The sequence below is a fragment of the Tamandua tetradactyla genome, chromosome 9 (assembly GCF_023851605.1).
Source record: "Tamandua tetradactyla isolate mTamTet1 chromosome 9, mTamTet1.pri, whole genome shotgun sequence".
Lineage (NCBI taxonomy): Eukaryota > Metazoa > Chordata > Mammalia > Pilosa > Myrmecophagidae > Tamandua > Tamandua tetradactyla.
Window position 1 is genome coordinate 95,594,645 of NC_135335.1, and position 22,814 is coordinate 95,617,458.

A 22,814-nucleotide genomic window follows, 5' to 3' on the forward strand; every position below is an offset into this window, starting at 1 on the left:
CCAAGGAATTAAGTCAAAGTAGGTTGAAAATAAATAATCTTACAACAACATTTTAAATCCTTTAATGGTTTAAAGAAAGGAAGACATATAACACTGAATGCTAATCGGGTCTTTTGAATTTCTTTTGTGAATTTAAATACATTTAATAGTATATGTATATTGCATGTGTGTATATATATATATATATATATATATATATATATATATATATATATATACACACACACACACATTTACATTTTGCATGTAGGCCAGAGCTGTCTAAAATATCTCTTCATAGTAGGCTATAGGGATCTATCAGGAGATAGGATATCATAAGAGCTGAGTAAACTCTCAGTTTATTACAGTATTTCTTTCTGCTTGACAATCAGCAGGGATCATAAATTTGAAGCAAATCGTGGTTTTTCTGCATCTGGGTCTGTGGTTAAGACTGAGGAAGGCTCTCTCTGAAGAGCAGGTGCTGGTGGAGGGGGTGCTGGAGGGACCCCTCGGTTGGGGGGAATGGCTCCCGACGACATCTGTCGGAAGAGGGTGACGCGCTGAGGGACAGTGCCTCTGCCCCCCGCCTGGAGGCCTGGGCCGTGGACAGCGGGCACAGGCTGAGGGATGGAGGCCAGGGACTCGCCCACGGTGGGGTGCGGTCTGGAAATCAGAGAGGAAACCTCATGGGGCAGCGAGGGCTGCGAGGCGGACAGGGGCCTGACTTCCCGGGTCAGGTTAGTGTTGTGAAGCGCCTGTGTGCTCTTGTGCACTTCGTTTTTCGGCGTGGAGCTGCTGGGTGTCTGTGGCTGTTGGGGCTGCTGCTGCTGAGTCTGCGGTGGTTGGGATTGCTGTAGCTGCTGCTGTTGCTGCTGCATGAGTGACAGCTGGGAGGCGGTTGGGGAGGAATAGTGGAAAGTTCGAGTCGCCAGCGGGCTCTGTACGGGAGGGCTGCAGACGGCAGTGGTGTAGGAGCAGGGGGAGAGGATGGCTGACGGCTGGGGGGTCTGTGTGCTGGGACTGGGGGAATGCAGGTTGCTATGGGACAGACTGGTCGCTGTATACACCGGTGGAGATTGTGTCCTCATCCGAGAAGTGGGAGTCGTGGTGGAGGAGGTGGAATTCAGGGCTGTCATTTGAGGGTAACTGATGGGGGCAATTGCCTGGACCATCTCCCTGTCGTGTTTCACAATCTGCTTCAGGATCTCGTTCTCCTGATTGTTGAAGACGCCAGTGTTCAGATCCTTCTGGAACTTTTGGAGAAGAAGTGAGTTTTTCTTTCCTGCCAGAAAAAGAAGCATAAGCACTTAGACATTCTACAAGTGACGGATGACAACTCCAAGTGAGAGTGGCTCCTGAAATAAAACTCTGCCAGTGTTTTCTTAGAAGTCCTCACCTTTGGACGCCAAATTTACACAGGATTCTTGCCTTTCACAATCCCTGTATCTCTCCAGTAAATCGCAACTTCCACCCAAGTCAAGGAAGATTCTTGAAATGTCTATATTATGGCAAAATGCCACTTGACATTAGAAATGGGGATATTTAACATGAGGGCTATCTTGAAGAATGGGGGAGGAAAGGGCTTTTGGATCAGGAATGGCCTAGAAGCAAGATTGGAGTTTAAGGCATCTTTGTTAAAAAGGACAACGGAGAAATACAAGCTAACATTTGTATGTGAGAGGCATTGTAAAAAAGGCTTTAGATAGATTATTTTATTTAATCCTCAGCTTTGAGAAGTAGATGTATTCATAATCCCATTTTACTAGAAAGGAAACTGAGATGTAGGGAGGTTAAGAACTGTGCCCTAACTCACTTCCAAAGTAACAGGGCGGGGAAGGGAAAACAGTAAATGCTTGCTATGGACAGCGGACTAGCTGCATCTGCTTCACCTTGCTATAAATCTAGGGTGCTTGCTACAAATTCAGCAGCTTGAGCTGCAAATCACCTGCTGAATGGTACATTTTGCTAAGATTTTCATGTGGTTCCTATGCACAAGTTTGAAAAGCACTGTGCCAAGTCCTCTGTTCTTTTTACTTTTCTTTCTTTTTTTTTTGGCACTGGCAGGCACCGGGAATTGGAGCTGGGTCTCTGGCATGGCAGGGGAGAATCCTGCTGCTGAGCCACCATCTCATTGCCTGGTCCTCTGTTTTTGATCAGTGATCTAAACTAGTGATTCTCAGCTGTGGCTGCACATCGTTCTCATCTCTGGAGTTTTAAAAAAGACTGAGGCCCACCTGTACCCTCCCAATTAAACTGGAATACCAGATATGGGGCCTAGATTTTGGCATTTTAAAAGTAAACTTCCACAGGGGATTCTAATGTGTAGCCAGATCAGAAACCAAAGTTTTTATGACCTTTCCACTTCTGAGTGGTTGTGGTGAATGCCATAGTATATGGCGGGCTCTCAGCTCACTCTAGGTTTTCCAGAAGTATAAGCTCTCCTTCCTGCCATCATCTTTGCAGTGGTTTGCAGTAAGTGGGCATTCTCAGGGCATTATAGAAATTAGAATAGTAGACATAATTGATGCAATAATACCTAGGTGAATATAGTAACTGAAAAGTGAATCAATTTGTTAGATAGTTAAATAAAGTATTATATCTAAAGTAACAAAATATATATTTGAAATGGAAGTATATGTTATAATTTACTTCATTACTGGGAAAAACAATTATTTTAAATAATTGCCAAAATAGAGATTTACTAGCCTCTCCTTACAGAGCTGTAATAATTTCCCAAAGAATAAAACTTCTATATTAGTTATAAATACAAATGCTAATGTAGTACATTCTCTTAAGTAACTGCAGGATTGGACATATTTAAGCCAGGAAAGTGAGAAGGATAATGGTGATCACATGAATAGTCAACATTTCATAATACTGTGAACTTAGAAAAATAATTTTTAATGCACTGTTACAATTTAGTAAGGGTCAAAAATGGAAATGCTTCATGCTTAATAGCAATTAGATTGCCTGTATTACTGATTGCAAATGATTTCATGCAGATGTTCTCATAAAAAATTAACTGTAATAAATTAGAAGTAAGTGAAACTATTGTCAAATTACCACAAATACTCTAAGTATCCTTATTTTAATGCTTTTTCTAAAGTTTCTTTAACATATATACCATGTTTAACATATATACCAGAGCACATATATACCATGAAGGAAGGTATTTTCAAATTAATTAAGAATGCTTTCTTGAATATTCACTTCCTTTATGAGCACTGTCTCCTTGGATGACTACGCACTGCTAAATCTCTGAAATGTCAAAATGAATTTCTAACATGTTTATGTCTCAGTGCATGCTAATGTCCAAATACTACCTTCCCTTCTCCTAAGCTAAATTCAGACTTATGCTGTCTGGCATCCTAGTAATACAGAGTAAAAGAAAGATGTGAAATGAAGAAAAAACTCACAGAACAATAGGTGGATCAAAAGTCTTTACTTTTGATAAGCATGTAGGAGTTGAGGTACCTCTTTGCTTACTTTCAAGTGATCCCAGGCCCCACCCCTGAGTTCCTTTATTTTTCCCTCCCTCCCTCTCTCTCTCTTCAGCAAATATCAACTGTTTATTAGTACTGCGAATGTAGTGGCGAATAAGCTAGATATGATTTCTACATTCAAAAAGCTTAGCAACTGGAACTTCATAGGCTACTGGGGAACATAGTCAGGATGCAGACCCAATGGAAGGATGGAAAGTCGGAGAAAGTTTTACAGGGGAATGATGTCTATTCTTAGATATGAAGGTTGTGTAGCATTAGGCAGAGAAAGGGGCATAGCAAGGAAGGGCAGGAGAACAGGGTTTCAGTGTGGAAAAGTGAATGCATTGCATCTTCTGACATACCAGAACATTCCAGGATATATTGAGAAGTTAGTGGCAAGCCAATTTGATCTATTTTACTATGGTAATTATTCAAATCTTCAAATCAGTGTAACTAATAAGACCATATATATATGCATGTATATATATGTGTGTATATATATATATAATATATATATATATATGATATCAGAGAAAGCTTTAAAATAAGTTAATGTTTGCAGGGTAAAGCATCTATGTAGGGTACTTTGATCAAGGCATTTTCTACTTGAGTCTGTATTACAAACATTTCAACAAATTTCTACTGAGAACATTTTAAAGTGCTCAAGCTTTTAATTCTGAATATAAGGATAAATATAAAGCTGACTTTTAAAGGAAAATCTTGTGATGAAATTTGGTTTGTAATGTAGACTCATGCTATTATATTTTTAGTTCTGTTTTAATGCTTTGTAAAATTTTTATCATTGCTTTTTACCTGAAGATTCAAATAGTTTTGGCTTCACTGGAGAAATCAGACTGTTTAGCTAGCAAAAATAGAAATGAATAAATGAACCCAGAATACTTAGAAGAAAAAATTAGATTGGGGCTCAGATCTTTCTAGAAATATGGCTACAACTCCTTACTATGTCTACACTAGTTAAAAAGCAAGCTATAACTAATATTTGGGAGTTGTGACTGGAAACATATTAGTGCCCTGGTTTAAATTATGCATGCAGAAGACAGAAAAACTAAAGAAAGCACCTATCCGATCCAGTCGGTCGATGGCAACTGTCTCAAAGGCTCGCCTCATCATCGGATATTCCTCCAGGACCTCATTGAAATTGTCCACTGAGAGTGAGTAAAGACGACAGTAGGTATCAGCTCTGACACTGGCTGTACGACGTCCCTTGGTCAGGAGGCAAATCTCTATAAAAAACAAGCAAGATATACTTATTTGGCATTTTTATTTTAACGATCATTAGGACCACCTGCAATTAAAATGAAAGTTCCATAATGTGAGAAACCATTGATTAACAGCCTTTTCTATTTTATCAACAAATTCCTTCTGACCATTGCTCATACTAAATTTTAAAAGAATATTCTTTTTGAACCAATGAAGCCTTTGGTTCAAAATGGAAGGCTGAAGCATTTTATCTATCTTCTAGCCCCAATTCCATTCCCCCTGAAATAACAAAGAAGATGCAGAAAAGGCAATAGGAAACCAATAACGGAGTCGAAAACAAGAAGGGACTATAATTAGGCTGTATGTGATAGTATGAATTATGGCAGACAGAAAGCAGACGTTATCATATTGACAAAGTGGGGACCCAATCCAGAAAATGCATAGAAAAATCAGAAGTTCCTAGGACATATAAGTACCAAGCTCAGAAATGACAAGTATGGGAAACAGGAATGGATGTGGTATGGTAAAATATTCAGTTTCTTCTCCCAGCCCTGCACATGCAAAGCTCTTGGCTTCAGGTGTTTTACTTGATGCTAAAATAACTGAATTATCTTTAAACAAATTGAATTGTATTCTCTGAACTGAATGTTAGGTTCCCAAGTCTGAACATTCCTTCTCAAAGTATAAGTGCCCTTATTTAGATTTTAGGGGTAGGCAGAGGGTGACTAGCTTAATTCTTAACAAGAACAGCTGGCTTCAGAAATAATTTAAGCAAGTCAAGATTATTTTTAAAAATTATAGCTAGAAGCTTTAGAGAGATTCAAGGAGAATATATCACCTATGTAACAAGATATCTGCTTTAATAAAATTAACCAACAGCAGGAAAAAAAAATTGATTACTGTTGCTGCCCAAATAAAATATTCAGTATAAGGACTGAAATGTAAAAATGATGAAATCTCTCAGAAAAAAATCCAATAAAAGGTGAAAAATAACAAAATTAAGTGGGATCAGTGCAATATTTCCAGCATTTGTCTAAAAATTTCCAAAGAAGACAACAGAAAGAAAATGGGATATGAAAATTATGAAATTATGATTTCTAAAGTTGCCTGTCAAGGATGAAGGATCAGATTGACATCAAACTTCTCATTAATACTGCATTTTGGAAGACATTGTAACGATGCATTCAAAGCGCCAAGGAAAAAATGTTAAGAATCTACAATTTCACATCCTGCAAAATTATTATGTGAGGGTTCAAAAGAAAAAATATTTGCAGACATGCGAGGACTTTGAAAACCTAATCTTCCCCATGCTTCCTGGGGAAAAAAATAATTAAGTAAAGTTGGTTCATTCATTCCATATTCACCTTGCCATAGTTTAAAAAAATTTACTCCAGGGGGAGGAAACAGTGAGCAATATATATAGAAGTAAAACACCATGATTTGAAATGGCAATTAGTGTTATGACTAGTATAGGAGTCTTGGGAATAGATAAGGAAGAGAAGAAAGATGTGTTCGGAGCCCTGGTACATCCAATAAGAGATGGATCAGTGAGACAGGGAGAAGATTGAGAAGGAGCAAAGAGAGACGTCCCAGGAAAATCTGTAGAGTGCAATGTTCTGATATACACACTTGGGTAAGGATCAACTGTCTCCAAAGTTGCTGACAAGTAAGATGGAGACTGAGAATCCACCATTGCATTGTCAAAGGTAAGACCAGTTTCACAGATTGTTGAGTGCAAAGAATTAGAGTACGAAGAATAGAGGAATTGGAGCAGTAAGTATAAACTCTCTTTTAAAGAATTTTGTCGCAAAGAGGAGCACTGAAATGAAGTAGAAGTAGCTGGAGTGGAAGTAGGACAAAGAAAAGAAGTTTCATTTATTTTTGTTTCCATACTACCAGAAATGTCCCAGTGGAGATCAAAGTATTGATGAAAAGAGAACTGCTATAATGTTGACATTGATTAAGCAAGGGGATGACATCTAGGGCACAAATGGAAGAACTGACTTCAAAACTATTTCATAATAATACTAGTCATTTGCCTTATTTGCTGTTTTGATGTTTTCACTCATCTTGTAAAAAAACAATGGCAGTAAAAATTGCTGGTCCCTTAGCACAAATCAACGTAGTGTCACCAAACTGTATCAGTTGTCAGTGTAGCCGGCACATCTATGAGTCTACTGGACAAAAGCCAGTTCAGTTTAACAGTATCTTTATTGAAATAGTAAAAGTTATTAATTTTATCAACTAATGATACAAGAAACATGTTCTTTAAATATTCTACAGGGAAATGGGAAATACATGTAAAACACTTCTGCTGAATATATCAGTGCAATGATTGTCTCCAGGAAAAGTTTAAGGTGTAAGCTTATCTAGCTGCTTGTTTTCATGCAACACCATTTGCCTTCCTGAATCCAGCCCTTTGAGCAGTAATTTTCTTTTAGTTCTGCTCCGCATGTATGCTACTTTAGCTCAATACATTTCTTCTGTACTTTGGTTTTCAGAGTCTGTTTTCAGCAAAACAGGTAAAATTCAAAGTACAAGAGAGATCAGTGGATTCAAAGGTAAAACGCATGAAATATTCCCTGATATGTTTTCAGATTCCACATTGCAACTCACCTTTAAGAAAATACCAATTGTCGAGTTTAATGTAGATTGGATATAGGAATATATACAATTATCTGAATAGAGTATTATAATGCTTATCCATTTTCCAAATACATATTTGTATGAAACCAAATTTATTCATATACTCCAGCCAAAACAGGTTATCCCAAAAGACTGAACAGAGAAGCACATACGAAAATTCACTTGTCTTCTATTAAGCTAGAAATTAAATATACTTGGAAAAATGTAAAATAATGCCATTCTCACTAAATTTTAAAAGTACTATTTTTCATTAAAATATTGCTTATTTTATGTCAAGCTTATTGTTACTGTTACTTTGAAAGAATAAGGGATTATTTAAAATCTATAACAGTTTCAATCTTAATATCATAAATGCTGATAGATACAACAAACATACAGAAACACTTCAGGTTCCTCAGTAAATTTTAAGGGTGTATAAGGGTTATGAGACCAAAAGTTTGAGAATCACTAATTTACAGTAAAGAACAGGAAGGCAGAGTACATGGGGACAGATGCCACATGAGTTGGGTGTATGTGTGGGAGTCTACGATTGTACTACTCTTGACTATTTTAGGGTCTTTTAAATGTTTTGGAGACTCATACATCACAGGATTGCCTTTCCAATTACCACCATAAATAATCTTGAGTTTGGTACATTTCAGTGCTTTAAAAGGAGTTATTTTTTCATAAACCTTGAGAAGTTCCCCTCGGTAACTTTATGCTTGCTGTTTCATCAGGCTGACTCTATCTTTTCCAGATAATTGATGGTTTTTTAATTCACTTCACACAGTCCACTGCTCAAATGTTACCTCCTCATAGAGGCAATACCTAACATGCTGTCTTAATTACTGCTCCATCATGTCACTTCCCTCCTCTTCTGCTTTTTTCCAGAGTACCTATCACTACCTGATTTATTAAATGCATACTTGTTAATTTATTGTCTTCTCTAATCCTATCCCACCCATCCTTCCAGATTAGAAACAGCATGGAGGAAGGGACTTTATTTTCTTTTGTGATGTAGCAAACTTTTATTGCCTAGAAGTGCTCTATAAATATTTGCTGAATAAATGAATGAATGCATGAGTGCGATGCCTACTATTGTTTTTTATTTCTGAAATTTTCTGAAATTTTAATAACCAGACTTGTTTCCTGTGACAAATGTTATAAATATGCCAAATATTGACTTAGCAAGTCCTGTAAACAAACAAAACTACTGGACCCAAGGTTTTGATGAATGCAGTATAAGTATACCTTAATGGCAGTTTATGTATTCACAATATGAGAGCAGTATAAAGAAAATGGTGTTTCAAATTCATAGAGGGGATTCTTATTTAAATAATTTCTAAGAGAATTCTTTACTGAAATTTACTCCTTAGGTATGGTAAACAAACATTTTCAGATTTGAATTTCCTTGTTTGCTAGCTAAATAGGCCTACAAGTAATAATTCTCCATTTCATTTTCCAAAATTTATGGATTAAGTAAACTTCCTTATACTTTTAAAATTTGGAAATAATTTTAAAGTTTAGCTTCAAAATAATCAATGTTTTAAAGGCATGATTGAATTATTTCTGAAGTTTACAGCCTCCTAACAAAAGAAAATATAGGAAAATAATTATTGAAAGGGGTCTAAATTCACAGTCCTCCAAACTTATTTTAATGTTGATAAACATTTTGAGCAAATGGCATAACATGTGATGTACTCAGTTTTAGGGTTAGAAACAGAATAAAATGTAACATCTACTTTTGTAATACATACAAGTTAAAAAAAACAGTTCATTATAATGAAGAGTTCATTCGAATGCCATCTGAGGAAAGTATTGATACAGGTATGCGGACACCATGGGATTACTAAAGAAGGAAATCTCAGCCCATCTGGAAGATAGGAGAGGATTTGGGGAAACGCCATCTAAGCCTATCGATTTTTGGTTGCTCATGTTGGTAGATTATATTGCAAACTTAATAGATAACATTGCGGAAAATTCATGTTTGTGAGGTTGTGTATGTGCATTTGGTATTTGTATAGGAAGATGAATCTGTATAAGTAAATTAGCACACAGAATTATCCTGCCACTCCCATTTAAATAATGTAATACAATGAAGTGTCTTCAACATTGCCCCAAAACAAACTGCTGTATCATTAATTAGTGCCATATTATACAATTTACTATTGTATTTATCTGGTAAGTATAGAATGGTCATGAAACTTAAAGTGAGAAAACACAGTGCTTCAGAAAATCAACCTTTCATCCTCACATTTCATTCTACCCTTTGTGGTACTACTGTCTCTTAGCTGTAAGCCTCTCTAGAGGTCTGCCAGGAGATCTGCGGATTCCTCCAATCCTCCCTCCACACCCCGACCTAGCTATAGTCATCTGTATATATACATATATATATATATATATTCCTGGTTCCCTCTACCCTGTTTCATCAGTAACAATTGGGATATTTTTAACTGCATCTTACAGAATACCTGAATAGTGTTAGCTTATTGAATAAAATAATTTGATTAGTGAAAAACATCTGGGGATAGATAAGTTCAGTACTAGTTCCCCAGTCCAATGATGCCAAGACACTGCACCAGCATGTCTTTCTTTATCTTGAACTCCCTTTCACGACCACAGGTTGATTGCAATAAGTATGAGCATTCATACCCTGACACAATAGCATCTGTGGTGGTGAGAGAGGCAAAGACTTTTTTCCCACATTTATTTCTTTTTATTATGAACACAAACCTTTCTCTGAAGGTCCCTAACTTATTTTCCTTAACATCTCATTGATCAGGACTGTGTCACATGGCCACCCTTAGCTACAAGAGGGAATGGTCTTTGCCTATTGGCTAAGAAACCAGTGTTGTCTGTCATTCTATTTTTTGCATGGGCAGGCACTGGGAATTGAACCCGAGTCTCCGGCATGGCAGGCAAGAACTGTGCCACTGCACCACCACTGCCCGCCTGTCATTCTACACTTACATCTACTTTCTGCCTTCCAGATATGTGTTGCAATCTCTCATTGCCTGACTGTTCCCAAATACACAATCATATACCACGTCTCTTTGTGGGCTCATATTTAGCTATTTTACTACTTGGAATAGTGTCAATGGACAAGGAAGAGATAACAACATATACTGAGTTTCATCTTAAATAAGAAATGGATTATACTTATTGTTCCATATGCTTAGACATTATTTGGGCATATTTACAATCATATATATTTATGTAACTTTTGTATTTTAAAACAGTTTAAAATTAGAAAGAAAAATATATCTTCTCTCAGGACTTACACTCACTTTAGAGCTATGATGGAAGAATAGATTTATTGCAACATAGAAAAAAGTTTATTCATATTTTCTCTAAACAGTTTTATGCCAATGATTTTCTAGCCGCTATCATCTAGAGCCCTCATACAATAGATGTGCAGCTGGCTGCAGCATACATCATGTAACGTATGCATAAAAGGTTTTATTCCCCAGATGTGCATATGTTTAATGGTATAGATTTGCATTACTAAGTAACGTTGGATTAACCAACCATTTAAATATTGACATTGGTAAGAAAATAATCTCTTCAAAGAGGATGTTTCTTTAAAGTTTCAAGTATATCTGAAAAAATGTGTACACATGTCTATTTTCATTTTTCGTCATCTCACATCTGGTAAGATTTATATAACATAGAGTTTGCATTTTAACCATTTTTAAATATACAACTCAGTGGCATTAATTATATCTACAACACTGTGCTACTAACATCACTATCCATTACCAAACATTTTAATCACCCCAAACAGAAACTTTACCTATTTACTAATAAGTGCACATTTCTCCCTCCTCCCAGTCCCTGGTAACTTCCAATCTATTTTCTGTCTCTATAAATTTGGTTATTATAGATAGTTCATGTAAGTCGAATCATACAATATTTGTCCTGTGTCTGCTTTATCTCCCTTAACATAATTTTTTCATATTCATCTATGTTTGAGCATGTATCAAAACTTCATTCTATTTCTTTTTGGCTGAATAATATTCCACTATATGTATAAACCACAATTTGTTTATCTGCTCATTTGTTGATGGGTAGTTGGATTGTTTCTATCTTTTGGCTAGTTTGAATAATGCTGCTATGAACACTAATATCCAAGTACATGTTTGCATCTATGGTTTCAATTCTTTGGAATATATCTAGGAGTAGAATTGTGGATTCATAAAGCAATTCTATATTTAACTTTTGAGTAAGTGACAAATGTTTTCCACAGTGGCTACAATGTTTTACATTCCCACAAGCAATGCATTAGAGTTTCAATAGCTCCATAACCTTGCCAACACTTGTTATTTTGAAAATAATAGCCATTCTTATGGATATTTTGTGTTTTCACAATATTTCCTATATCTGGCATTACAGTAAAACTTAATCGATGTTTGTTGCCCAAGTCTGACTCAATTATATCTCGAGAATTTTATTAACACAAAATCCATAACTTAGATTCATTCATTTTTTAATCTCCTAAATCTTGACAATCTTTCTATCTCCAGTGCCTGCACGGCTTATAGTAGGTATTTAATGTTGGCTAATTTGAATCTCTGAAGTAAATGGTGATATGATCTATAAAATGAATACGTCCATCATCTACAGAAAAAAATCTATTTATATTTTACTTGATTTTACCTATGGCAAATCTCAGGGTCTACACACTAACAAAAGTCTTTCAAACAATATATAAAGGACCCCACACCTGCCTTTGTTTATTACTAATTTAAAGCTCTCCAGCCATTATCTCTGAACCTCCTCAATAATTTCATTGTGAAAAACAGAACAAATGAAAGTACACTCATTAAGTAAGAACATTCACTAATCAATGTGAAAAATGCTTAAAATATAGTACCTCCTTTTTAAAAGTCTCTATATTTTCTCCCACCAAGAATAATTGAAATAAATGCCACATACTTAGCAACAAAAAAAGTAAGCCTACCTCATAAAAAAAGTCTTAGATTTCATGAACCCTGAATTTTCAGACTCATTGTGTATGGAGTAGGTGCTTCTCTATGAATTAATTTGCTCTTGACATTAAGTTATTTTGGAAGCCCACTTATTGAGTAAACACAGAGGATGTTACAAGGTTTTTATGTATTACTGTGTGTGTGTGTGTGTGTGTTTGTAAAGATTGGAGAGAGAAAAAACAACTAATCATTTCTATCTCATTGTATCCTTAAATTCCTTAGAACTTATGTGTATATTAGTTTGCCACTATTTTTATCTCTTTGTGCCAAATTTTCTAATTGCTTCCTAAATATTGATCTTATCTGCTTAGCTGGTTTAACTTTTCAAAGACAACAACCTTACCTTCTTATTGTAACCCTCACAATGCCTGCTACATCAAGTTTTATACCTAGAGTAAATGCTTTAAAAATGGCTGATAAATATGTTAGTGATATAGTATGAGACCAAGTCCCACATGAAATTCTATTCTTAAATTTTAGATAATATGCTATTACTTTTCTTGCTAGGTATCTCTCCTTTGTAATAGAACTTGCCAAATGCTTTATATACTTTCTTCAGGCAAGTCAACATATCTGTGAGCTTTTTATATTATACCTACAATTAAAAAATTATTTAGAATATTTGATAATGCTTTCCTCAGAACAGACATAGCCTTACTCATCAGGTGGATAATTACCTTGGTCTGGAGTGCTCAGGTTGACTTCCCAAGAGAAAATAAAATAAAACAAAATTACAATACAAGTGAATTCAAATTCCCAAAGAATGAGTTAATACAGGTTATGATGGAAGTTTTCTAAAGGTTTTCCTGTAAATATTTTCTAGATTCTATGAATTCTTCCAGTATTTCTGCTTTTCTTCTTGTTAGCTTACTCCTGGAGAATTTAACTGAGTAATTTCCTTGTAGTGTAATCACTGCTTTAGGAATTTTAGTGCAAATTCATTTGATAAAGGGTCCCTTTCTCTGGATGTAAATTTCTGTATTATGGTCAAGTGCACAAGTAATGATGACTCAGGATATTAATGTTTGATTTCCTTGGTTTTCTTTACAATGAACTCATGAAATGGCGAACAAGTATTATCTAGCTAAAATGAAAACTGTCAGTAATTCAGCCCATCAGAGAATTCTGGATATAATTTCAACATCAGAGAGAACAGCCCAGGATATTCTATTTGGCCTAGCAATGTGTACATATGTGTGTGTGTTCAATTTTAATAACCCTTTGGGTATGAAATCTATCAACAGCCCAATGCTAATTTTGCTGATATAGTGAACCCTGATTATACACATTTCAGTCTACCTGACGTGGCTGTCATCACTATAAAACACTTTTATAAAGTAGGGCAAATAGACTCAAATATTTTTCAAGCCAGAAATTTTCTGACATCTAAAACAGAATGCGATATTGTAACAACACAGAGTTAAATAAGAACTTATGATAAAACTATCTAAAGTATTATGTTTAACTTGACTTCCTAGGATTTATGGACAAAATTATACCCAACTGCTCATAATAACCTAAGCAAAAGTTGCTTCCCTTTTTTTTAACCCAAACTTATTTTTTCATTATAGAAGTTGTGGGTTTCTAGAAAAATTATGCAGTAAATACAAGAATTCCATATACCACCATATTATTAACACCTCGCATAGGTGCAGAATATTAGTTACAACTGATGTTAGCGCATTAGATATAGTCCATGGTTTAACTTAGGGTGCACTCTTTGTATGGTATAGTTACATGGAATTTTTAATTTTTTTATTCTGTTACCATGTCTACAATCTAACATTTTCCTTTTTAATCACATTCAGATATATATTTCAGTGCTGTTTATTATGTTCACAATGTTGTGCCACCACCACAACTATCCATTACCAAAACATTTCCACTATTCCAAATTGGAAACCTATACATTTTTTGAGGGGAGGTACATGGTCCAGGATGGAACCCTATAACTTTAAGTCTTAATTTCCCATTCCCTATCCCCACTCCATAATCTATGAGTCTATATTCTTTATTTCTGACTCTATGAGCTTGCTTATCCTAATTACTTCAAATCAGTGAGAAAAAACAATAATTGTCTTTTGGTATCTGGCTTATTTCACTCAACATGTTGTCTTCAAGAGTCATCTATTACTGTAGGATCTCATTTCTTTCCACAGTTGAATAATATTCCATTGTATGTAAATACCACTTTTTATTTATCCACTCATTGTTTGATGGACACTTGGATTGCTTCCATCTTTTGGCAATTCTGAATAATGCCATTATGAACATTAGTGTGCAAATATCTGTTTCAGTTACCGTTTTCAATTCTTTTGGGTATATATTGAATAGTGGAATGGAATTGCCAGGTCCTATCAATAGTTCTATACTTAGCTTTCTGAGGAATGGCCAAACTCTTCCAGTTTGGAACATTTTACATTTTCACCAGCAGTGAACAAGTGTCCCTATTTGTTCACATCCTTTCCAACACTTGTTATTTTCTGTTGTTATAACAGTAACCATTCTAATGGGTGTGAAATGGTATCTTGTTGTGGTTTTGATTTGCATTTTCGCGGTGGTTAATCATGTTGAGGATCTTTTCCTGTGCTTTTTGGCCATTTGTATACTTTTTTGTAGAGATGCCTGTTCAAGTCTTTTGCCCATTTTGCAATTTGGTTGTCTTTTTGTTGTTAAGTTGAAGGATTTATCTATTTATTCTGGATATGAAACTTATTGGGTGTGGGTTTTCCAAATGTTTTCTCCCATTGAGTAGGTTGTCATACAGCTTTTATGATAAAGTCTTTTGAGGAACAAGTTTTTAATTTTGATGAGGTCCCCTTATCTATTTTTTCTTTTGCTGCTTGTGCTTTGGTTGTAAAGTTTAAAAAATTACTTTATTTCTTAGATTGTTGGAATAATTGTTGGAAGATACTATTCTTTCCCAATTGAGGGGTCTTTGCCTCTAGTCAAAAATCAGTTGATCATAAATGTGAGGGTTGATTTCTGAGCTCTGAATTTGATTCTTTTGGTCTATATGTCTGTTTTTGAGCCAATACCATGCTGTTTTGATGGCTGTGGCTTTGTAAAAGTTTTAAGATCAGAAGTATGATCCTCCAACTTCATTCTTCTTTTGCAAGATAGTTTTAGCCATTTGGGTTCCCTTACCTACCCATATATATTTGATGATTGTTTATTCCATTTTTACAAAGAAAGTTGTTGGAATTTAGATTGGGATTGCATTGAATCCATAAATCATATTGGGTAGTATTGAAATCTTAATGATATTTAGTCTTCCAATCCATTCACATGGAATATCTTTCCATTTGTTTAGGTCTTTGATTTATTTTAGCAATGTTTTATAGTTTTCTGAGTACACGTCCTTTATGCCCTTAGTTAAGTTCATTCCTAAGTACTTTATTGTTTTAGTTTCTATTTTGAATGGAATTTTATCCTTAATTGACTCCTCAGTTCAGTCATTGCTTGTGTATAGAAATGTTACTGATTTTTGCAAATTAATTTTATATCCCGCCACCTTGATGAATTTGTTTATTAGCTCAAGTAATTTTGCTGTAAATTTCACAGGATCTTCCAAGTATGGTATTATGTCATCTGCAAATAACAGAAGTTATACTTCTTCCTTTCCAAGTTGGATGCCTTTTATTTCTTTTTCTTGCTTAATTGCTTTGGCAAGAACTTCTAGTATAATGTTGAATAACAGTGGAGATTGTGGGTATTCTTCTCTTGTTCCTGATCTCAGTGGGAAAACTTGAAGTATTTCACCATTAAGTAGGATGTTAGCTGTGGTACCTTTTGGTATATGTCCTTTTTCATATTGAGGACATTTCCTTCTGTTCTTAGAGTTCTAAGTGTTTTCATCAAGAAGCATTGCTAGATTTTGTTAAATGTCTTTTCGGCATCAATCTGCATCAAAACCAAATGATCATTTGGTTTTCTCCCTTTAATTTGCTAATGTTGTGTATTACATTAATTGATTTTCTTATGTTGAACCAACCATGCACATGGGATAAATCCCATGTATCATGGAACATAATCTTTTAATATGCTGTTGAATTCAGTTTGCTAGTATTTTAGTGATGATAAGAGATATTGGTGTGCAGTTTTCTTTATTTTGTGGTATCTTTATCCATCTTTGATACAAGGGTGATGTTGGCTTTGTAGAATGAGTTAGGGAGTGTTCTTTCCTCTTCAATTTTTTGGCAGAAGAATACAAAAATAAGAGTCATGTCTTCTTGGAAGTTTGGTAGAATTCCTTTGAAGCCATCTGACTTTTCTGTGGGGGAGGTTTTTGATTACAGATTCATTCTCTTTTCTAGTAATTGTGACTCTGAGATCTACTCTTTCTTCTTGAATCAATGTAGGGAGTTTGCCTATTTCTAAGAATTTGTCCATTTCATCTGGATTATTTAATTTATTGGCATAGATTTCTTCATATTCTTCTCTTATAGTACATTTAATTTCAGCAGGTGAGGTAGTACTGTCTGCCTTTTCATATCTGATTTTCGTTGTTTATAGCCTTTCACTTTTTTACTTTGCCAGTCTAGCAAAAGGATTGCCAATTTTATTGATTTTTTTAATTAACCAAGTTTTTGTTAAAACTTTGTTAAAACTTTTTTATTAAAACTTGGTTTTTTAATTAACCAAGTTTTTGTTTTGTTAATTCTATTATTTTACTATTCTCTATTTTATTTATCTCTGATCTAATCTTTGTTATTTCCTTCCTTCTGCGTGCTTAGGGTTTAGTTTGTTTTTCTTTCCCTAGTTCTTCAAGTTTTGAGGTTAATTCTTTCTTCTTTATCTCATCTCTTAAGTTTTAGTATATTATGTTTTCATGTCAAGATATTTCCTAAATTTTCTTGTGACTTCCTCTTTAACTCATTTGTTTTTTAAGAGTATATTCCTTAATTTCTGGATGGGCAAAGGTGGCTCAGTGGCAGAATTCTCACCTGCCATACCAGAGACCCAGGTTCGATTCCTGGAGCCTGACCATGCCAAAAAAAAAAAAAAAAAAAAAAAGTATATTTGTTTAATTTCCACATATTTATGAATTTCTTTGTCACTTATTTTTGATGTCTAGTTTCATTGCATTTCAGTTGGAAAAGATACATTGCGTGATTTCAACATTTTTTATTTTATTCAGACTTGTTTTGTGAACTAACATATGGTGTATCCCCGAGAATGATCCACGTGCCCTCAAGGAGAATGTGTGTTCTGTTTTTGTCAGTTGAAGAGTTCTACATATATCTGTTAGTCTAGTTGGTTTGGAGTATTGTGAAGTCTTCTTTTTCCTTATTGATCTTCTGACTACATATTCTGTCTATTATTGAAAGTGGTATACTAAAGTCCCTACTATTAATGTAGAACCATCAAGTTCTTCCTTTAAAGTTGTCAGTATTTGCTTCACATATTTTGGGTTTCTACTGTTGGGTGCATTTATATATTTGTGATTGTTACATCTTCTTTATGGAATTGTCCCTTTCGTCAGTATATAATTATTGTCTTTGTCCCTTATAACTATTTTTGACCTAAAGTCTATTTTATCTGTTATTAATATACATACCCCAGATCTTTTTTGGTTACTATTCCATGGTAAATATTTTTCTATTCTTTCACTTTCATCTACTTGTATCTATGAATTTAAGATGACACTGTTGCAGGCAGAGTATAACTGGGTCATATATTTTATCCATTCTGCAAATCTCCTACTTTTTACTGGAGAGTTTAATGCATTTACGTTTAAAGTCCCTATTGATAATGCAGAAATTTCTTCTGCCATTTTCCTTTTTAGGCTTTGTATTTCTTATATTTTGGGGCCTTCAGTGCTTCTATTAATGCCTACTTTTATATTTGTATTATTTTTTTCCATTGTACCATGCTGAGTGTGTTCTCTTTTCTAACTGGATATATTTTTCATCTATTTTCTCATGGTTACCATGGGATTAAAATTTAACATCCTGCCCAGCAAAGTGCAGTTTTTCACCTGACTGTCCCCTGCAGTGTTTTAAAGTCTCCTTTGCCATGGCCTTTGTCCAGGGCAGGTTGAAACAATGGCTGCCCTCAGAGTGGCGCCATAGACAATCTGAAGTCCCCAACACAAAACCGTGATTAGTGATTGGCTATCCCCACCCCTGGCTTGGGGAAGAAGATATTTACCTCCCTTTTTGTCACCAGCTAGCTAGTCAGGTGCTGGACTCCACAGTGGACTGCCTTGAGGACAGGAAATGGGTGCCAGCAGCCATCATATGGAGAAAGCAACCACTGTCCTTTCCCATGATTTTTCAACCTCTCCCTCCTCGTGCTCTTGTCTGGGTGGTGTCCAGTGTTCTTCTAGCCTCTAGAATTCCAAAGAACTATTTTTGACTTTGGTTGCCTGGTTAATAGTTGTGCTAGTAGAAGGACTGAGTCTGGCAGCTCTGTGCTCTGCCGTCTTTCCACAATCCTCTCTATGCTTCTTTGTTTTTCAATTCCATGGAATAAAAGTCATTCTTCTGTTGTATATCAAAATGTTAACTTCCTATAATTTTCTCTATTTTTTTATCCAGTGTCTTATAATAATTTACAAGAGAAAATACCACCTTCTAGCTTTGTTTCTATATTTGTATTTGGATAGCCTTACTATATTTTTACTAGTGGTCTAGCAAAACATCACTTCTGTGTTAGCTGATGTTAGGGAAGTCACAGACCACTGTTAAGTGGCCATTGCTAAGACCTCACCTACTTCCACCTCCTTCTTTGGGGAAGTCACAGACACTAAGTGTCCCTCCTCTGGTCTTCTGCTACCCCCACCTCTTTTTCTACTGCGTGCTATTCACAATCTGGGGGAGATTTTAAGTCTAATAAAAAGGCCAAATCACAGCCTAAACCCAGAAATTGGGAACAATCAGGCTCAGATGATTACCAGAACAAGAATTTTCAGTGGAAGGGTCTCCTCTTGTCAACACAGATAAAAGTCACCTGAAATGATCTAGATTGGTCTCCCCCCTTCTGTGCAAAGTGGGATATGTGGTGTTGCTATCTAGCTACCCAGGAGATCGGCCTTGATGGGATTACTTCCCCTGCTCTTTTGGACACTTTGTGCTGTGTAATTAAGAAAGTGTTTATTTGCTCTTTTGGATACTTCTTATGATCGTTTGCTGAAAATTTCCGTTGTGCCCCAAACCTGTGTTTCCACAATGCAGTATTGTAGCAATTTGCTCCACAGATGGTAATATTTGACTTAAATCAATTTGCGTATAATTCGGTTGTTAGAAGCATTTTGAATGTCAAATGGATTTGTAAAAGGATCTGAAGAAATTTAGATTAGGCTTGAACATTAAATGGGTGCAAATTTTGTAGTAGTTCATGTATTTTTATGTATTCACATTTTATGTAATCTTATGAAGCAGAGATTCATAAAATAAATTCCCGAATTCAGCTATTATAAGGACTAGTATATATAGGTAAAACATATATTATGATAAATATTGTAATAACCAAAATTCCTATTTACACAATTCATAGCCCCCTCCACTACTACTCATGCTAAATGCTATTTAGGGTTATTTAGATAGTTTCAAGTTATTGTTTCATTAAACAAGTCTTACATCACCACATAAGTGTGATTGATTGATTCTTCACTTTTAAAATGTATGAATTAAGTTGATCACTGGGGGCTCTGAGCTAATAAAGCAGCCAAAAGAAAAAGAGTCTTAGCTTGCTGACCCTCAATGTAAAAAAAGCATCAATAGAAACAGTAGATAAACAACAAACAACAAGATGATCGATAAATAAATAAATAACTTTAAACCTGGATCACACACTTACAAAATAAGTATAGAAACTATCCATGCTCTCTTTATAACCTTTAATAGCAGCAAGATGAAATCATTTATCTATGTATACATGATGTTGGGCTGAACTTTTACTGTGTCTTTAAAACTGACTTGGGTTAAGCATCTAGACCTGAGGATTTTCTTTGTCATTTAAACCTGATTTGATATATACCATAAAAGTGACATATTGATGATGATAGCTTAATCTTTGTTACCCAAGTCCTCTGATGTCAAGAATGATTTTAGGAGGATAATTTAAAGAGAGCAATGTGTTTTTTCACGTACTATTTTTAAATAAAGATTAAAAATACTCAAAATAGAATAAATAAACTAACATGGATAAGAATAAAAATTTAATTAAATGGAATATTTAAAGAGTAATTGAAAGACAGACAGATGTTTTTACCTATTTCTACTAATCCATAATTGCTATCTATATTGCTTATTTGGTCCTCCATTGTATCTTCTGTTAGAATAGAATTAACCCCCTAAATATATGTAGCTTAGAATCAGTTTTCTTATGACTGTGCTTCTTATGACCCACAATTTGGTTAAAATCCTCTGTGGGTTATTTTTCTAGGTCTCAGAACATCTGCTTTAGTTCTCTGTTATTTCTGTGTTCCTCTTCTTCAAAGTTCACATCTAAAGAGCACAAATGCGGCAGTATCGTTAGTGCAGCCGTTGATACACCTACAAACCTCTCTGTCTTCTCCATTTATAGGAGGGTTCACGTGCCCTTCTCCTCTAGGTTTCACTTTATATCGATGTGCCTCATGTCCTCCACCTTTGAAATGAAGTTACGGTTTATTTCATGGGATAGTTGAAAAATTACATTAAGATTTACAAAAAAAAAATGTGCATGCAAATGTTATACATTGAAAAACAGCATACAGATGTTAGACAATAGAGCATTAGGTTAAGCACCTAGGTTCTGAGTTATATAGGCCTCTATACAAATCTTGGCCTCACCACTCATACACTGATTCTTCTATATCCTGTTTTAACTAATTTATAAATTGATTATAATCCCTCTCACAATTAATTTGAGATTAGAATGAGATAATAAATGCAAAATGTGTAGGATAGGGTCTCCGGTATAATAAATGCTAAATAAATGCCACTTATTAGTAAAGGAGTTATTATTAAACTGAAATCTTTCTTGAATAGTCTTGTAAAGCAGATTAACATGGGTCTTAAAGTCAGAACTATCTGCATTCAGATCCTGGCAACCCGTAGTGGCACCTCAGACAACTTACATAGCTACTGTTAATTCCATTTGCAAAGTTATTAGGAGGATTACCCGAAATAATGTCTAGAACATGCCAAGCAGAAGCCTAGCCCAGTGAGGGCACTCAGAAATATGAGTTCCCGTCTTTTTCCCTTGTTCATTATCTTTTTCCTGTATTTTTTCCTTGTGTTTCTGGCTCTCCCTGCAAGAACCAAGGAAAAAGTAATGGTCCTTATACCCAGTAGCTCTCCACATTTCTGAAATATGATGATCATATCCCACATCCTCCACCCTCTCACAAACAATTTGTTCATAAGCAATCATCCCAATTCCTTAGGCTGTGTCTCAAGTAAGATGGTTTCACCGTTATGAACATTAATGCTTACCTTCTCCAGGGAAAATTTATTTTTGTGCCTCTATACTACCTTGATCATCTTGCATCTCAGCACCTACAATACTATATCAGGCTTATTGATCTGAAATATGTATTTTTCATACTAAGGGCTTTGAAGAATATACAACAATCAGATGTTCAATGTCTAATACTTCACATAGATCTAGTCACGTAGTATCGTTTCCATAAATATGGAATGAATGAGTCAGTAAATTAATGAAAAGCAGAATGATTTATACGAGATTAGAAAATTTTTCATAAAATCCATATGTTGATGGAGAGTTATGGCCCTATCCACCTGCAGTTACTTGGCTCTGATTTGGTTACTATTCATGTTTATGACCTGAATATGTTTCATTTTGTTGGATATATGGATGTTCTAATTAAAGTTTATGCCTTCCACTCCTTCTTTTCTCTTCTCTTCCCTTTCCTTAGAATATGTGTGTCTTTGAGTTCCTTTGTGACTCTTTAAACTGCCTGAGGTTTGCATAAGATCAGCTTTACTGATTTATACTAGTTATAAATTGATATACATTATTGTATCGATTTCTGGTGCTTGTCTTTGGCAAGTTAAAATACTTAAGGACTTTATCACACCGATTCTCAGAAAACCTATTGGGAAAATGGGAAACAATCATGTCAATGCATGTCACATAGAGAAAATCAAAGGCAATTTGTTATGTGATTGAAACAAAAATCTCTTAAAAATATCAAAGCTAAGAAGAGTAAGAACCACAGCTTTCCTGTGTATAGAGAGATTTAAAAATTAATCAGACCATTCCAAATCTATCTTTTTGATTTTAAATTCTATCAACACCCAACTCTTTAAAAGTTAATCCAACACCTTGAATTATAAATGCTTTTGAAAAGCAATTAGCTTTTTAAAAATTCATCAAATGATTTGGGCTCTTAGATACCTCAAATGTGTTTTTTGAAGTGATATCTCAGCAGTTCTGTTTTCCTGTTTTTCCTGGTTTAATACACTTCACAAAACCAAAAAATTAGCATAGCAAAAATAATAGTCTAAATAGAAAATATATTCACTAGATATTTATGAGGCATGTTTATTACAGCAACCAAAAGTTG

The 22,814-nt window shown here is 35.0% G+C and overlaps 1 protein-coding gene across 1 annotated transcript in view; it reads right to left on the reverse strand.

The window, feature by feature from the left end:
* Nucleotides 1-228: 228 nt before the first annotated feature.
* The window catches only part of HCN1 (hyperpolarization activated cyclic nucleotide gated potassium channel 1), a 437,825-nt gene continuing 415,239 nt past the window's right edge, over nucleotides 229-22,814 (reverse strand). Inside the window, exons 7-8 of the mRNA XM_077115160.1 lie at nucleotides 4,541-4,705; nucleotides 229-1,261 (exon numbers count right to left, since the gene is read on the reverse strand). Coding sequence (XP_076971275.1) covers nucleotides 378-1,261; nucleotides 4,541-4,705 — 1,049 coding nt within the window. The 3' untranslated portion in view covers nucleotides 229-377. The remainder of the gene's footprint in view (nucleotides 1,262-4,540; nucleotides 4,706-22,814) is intronic.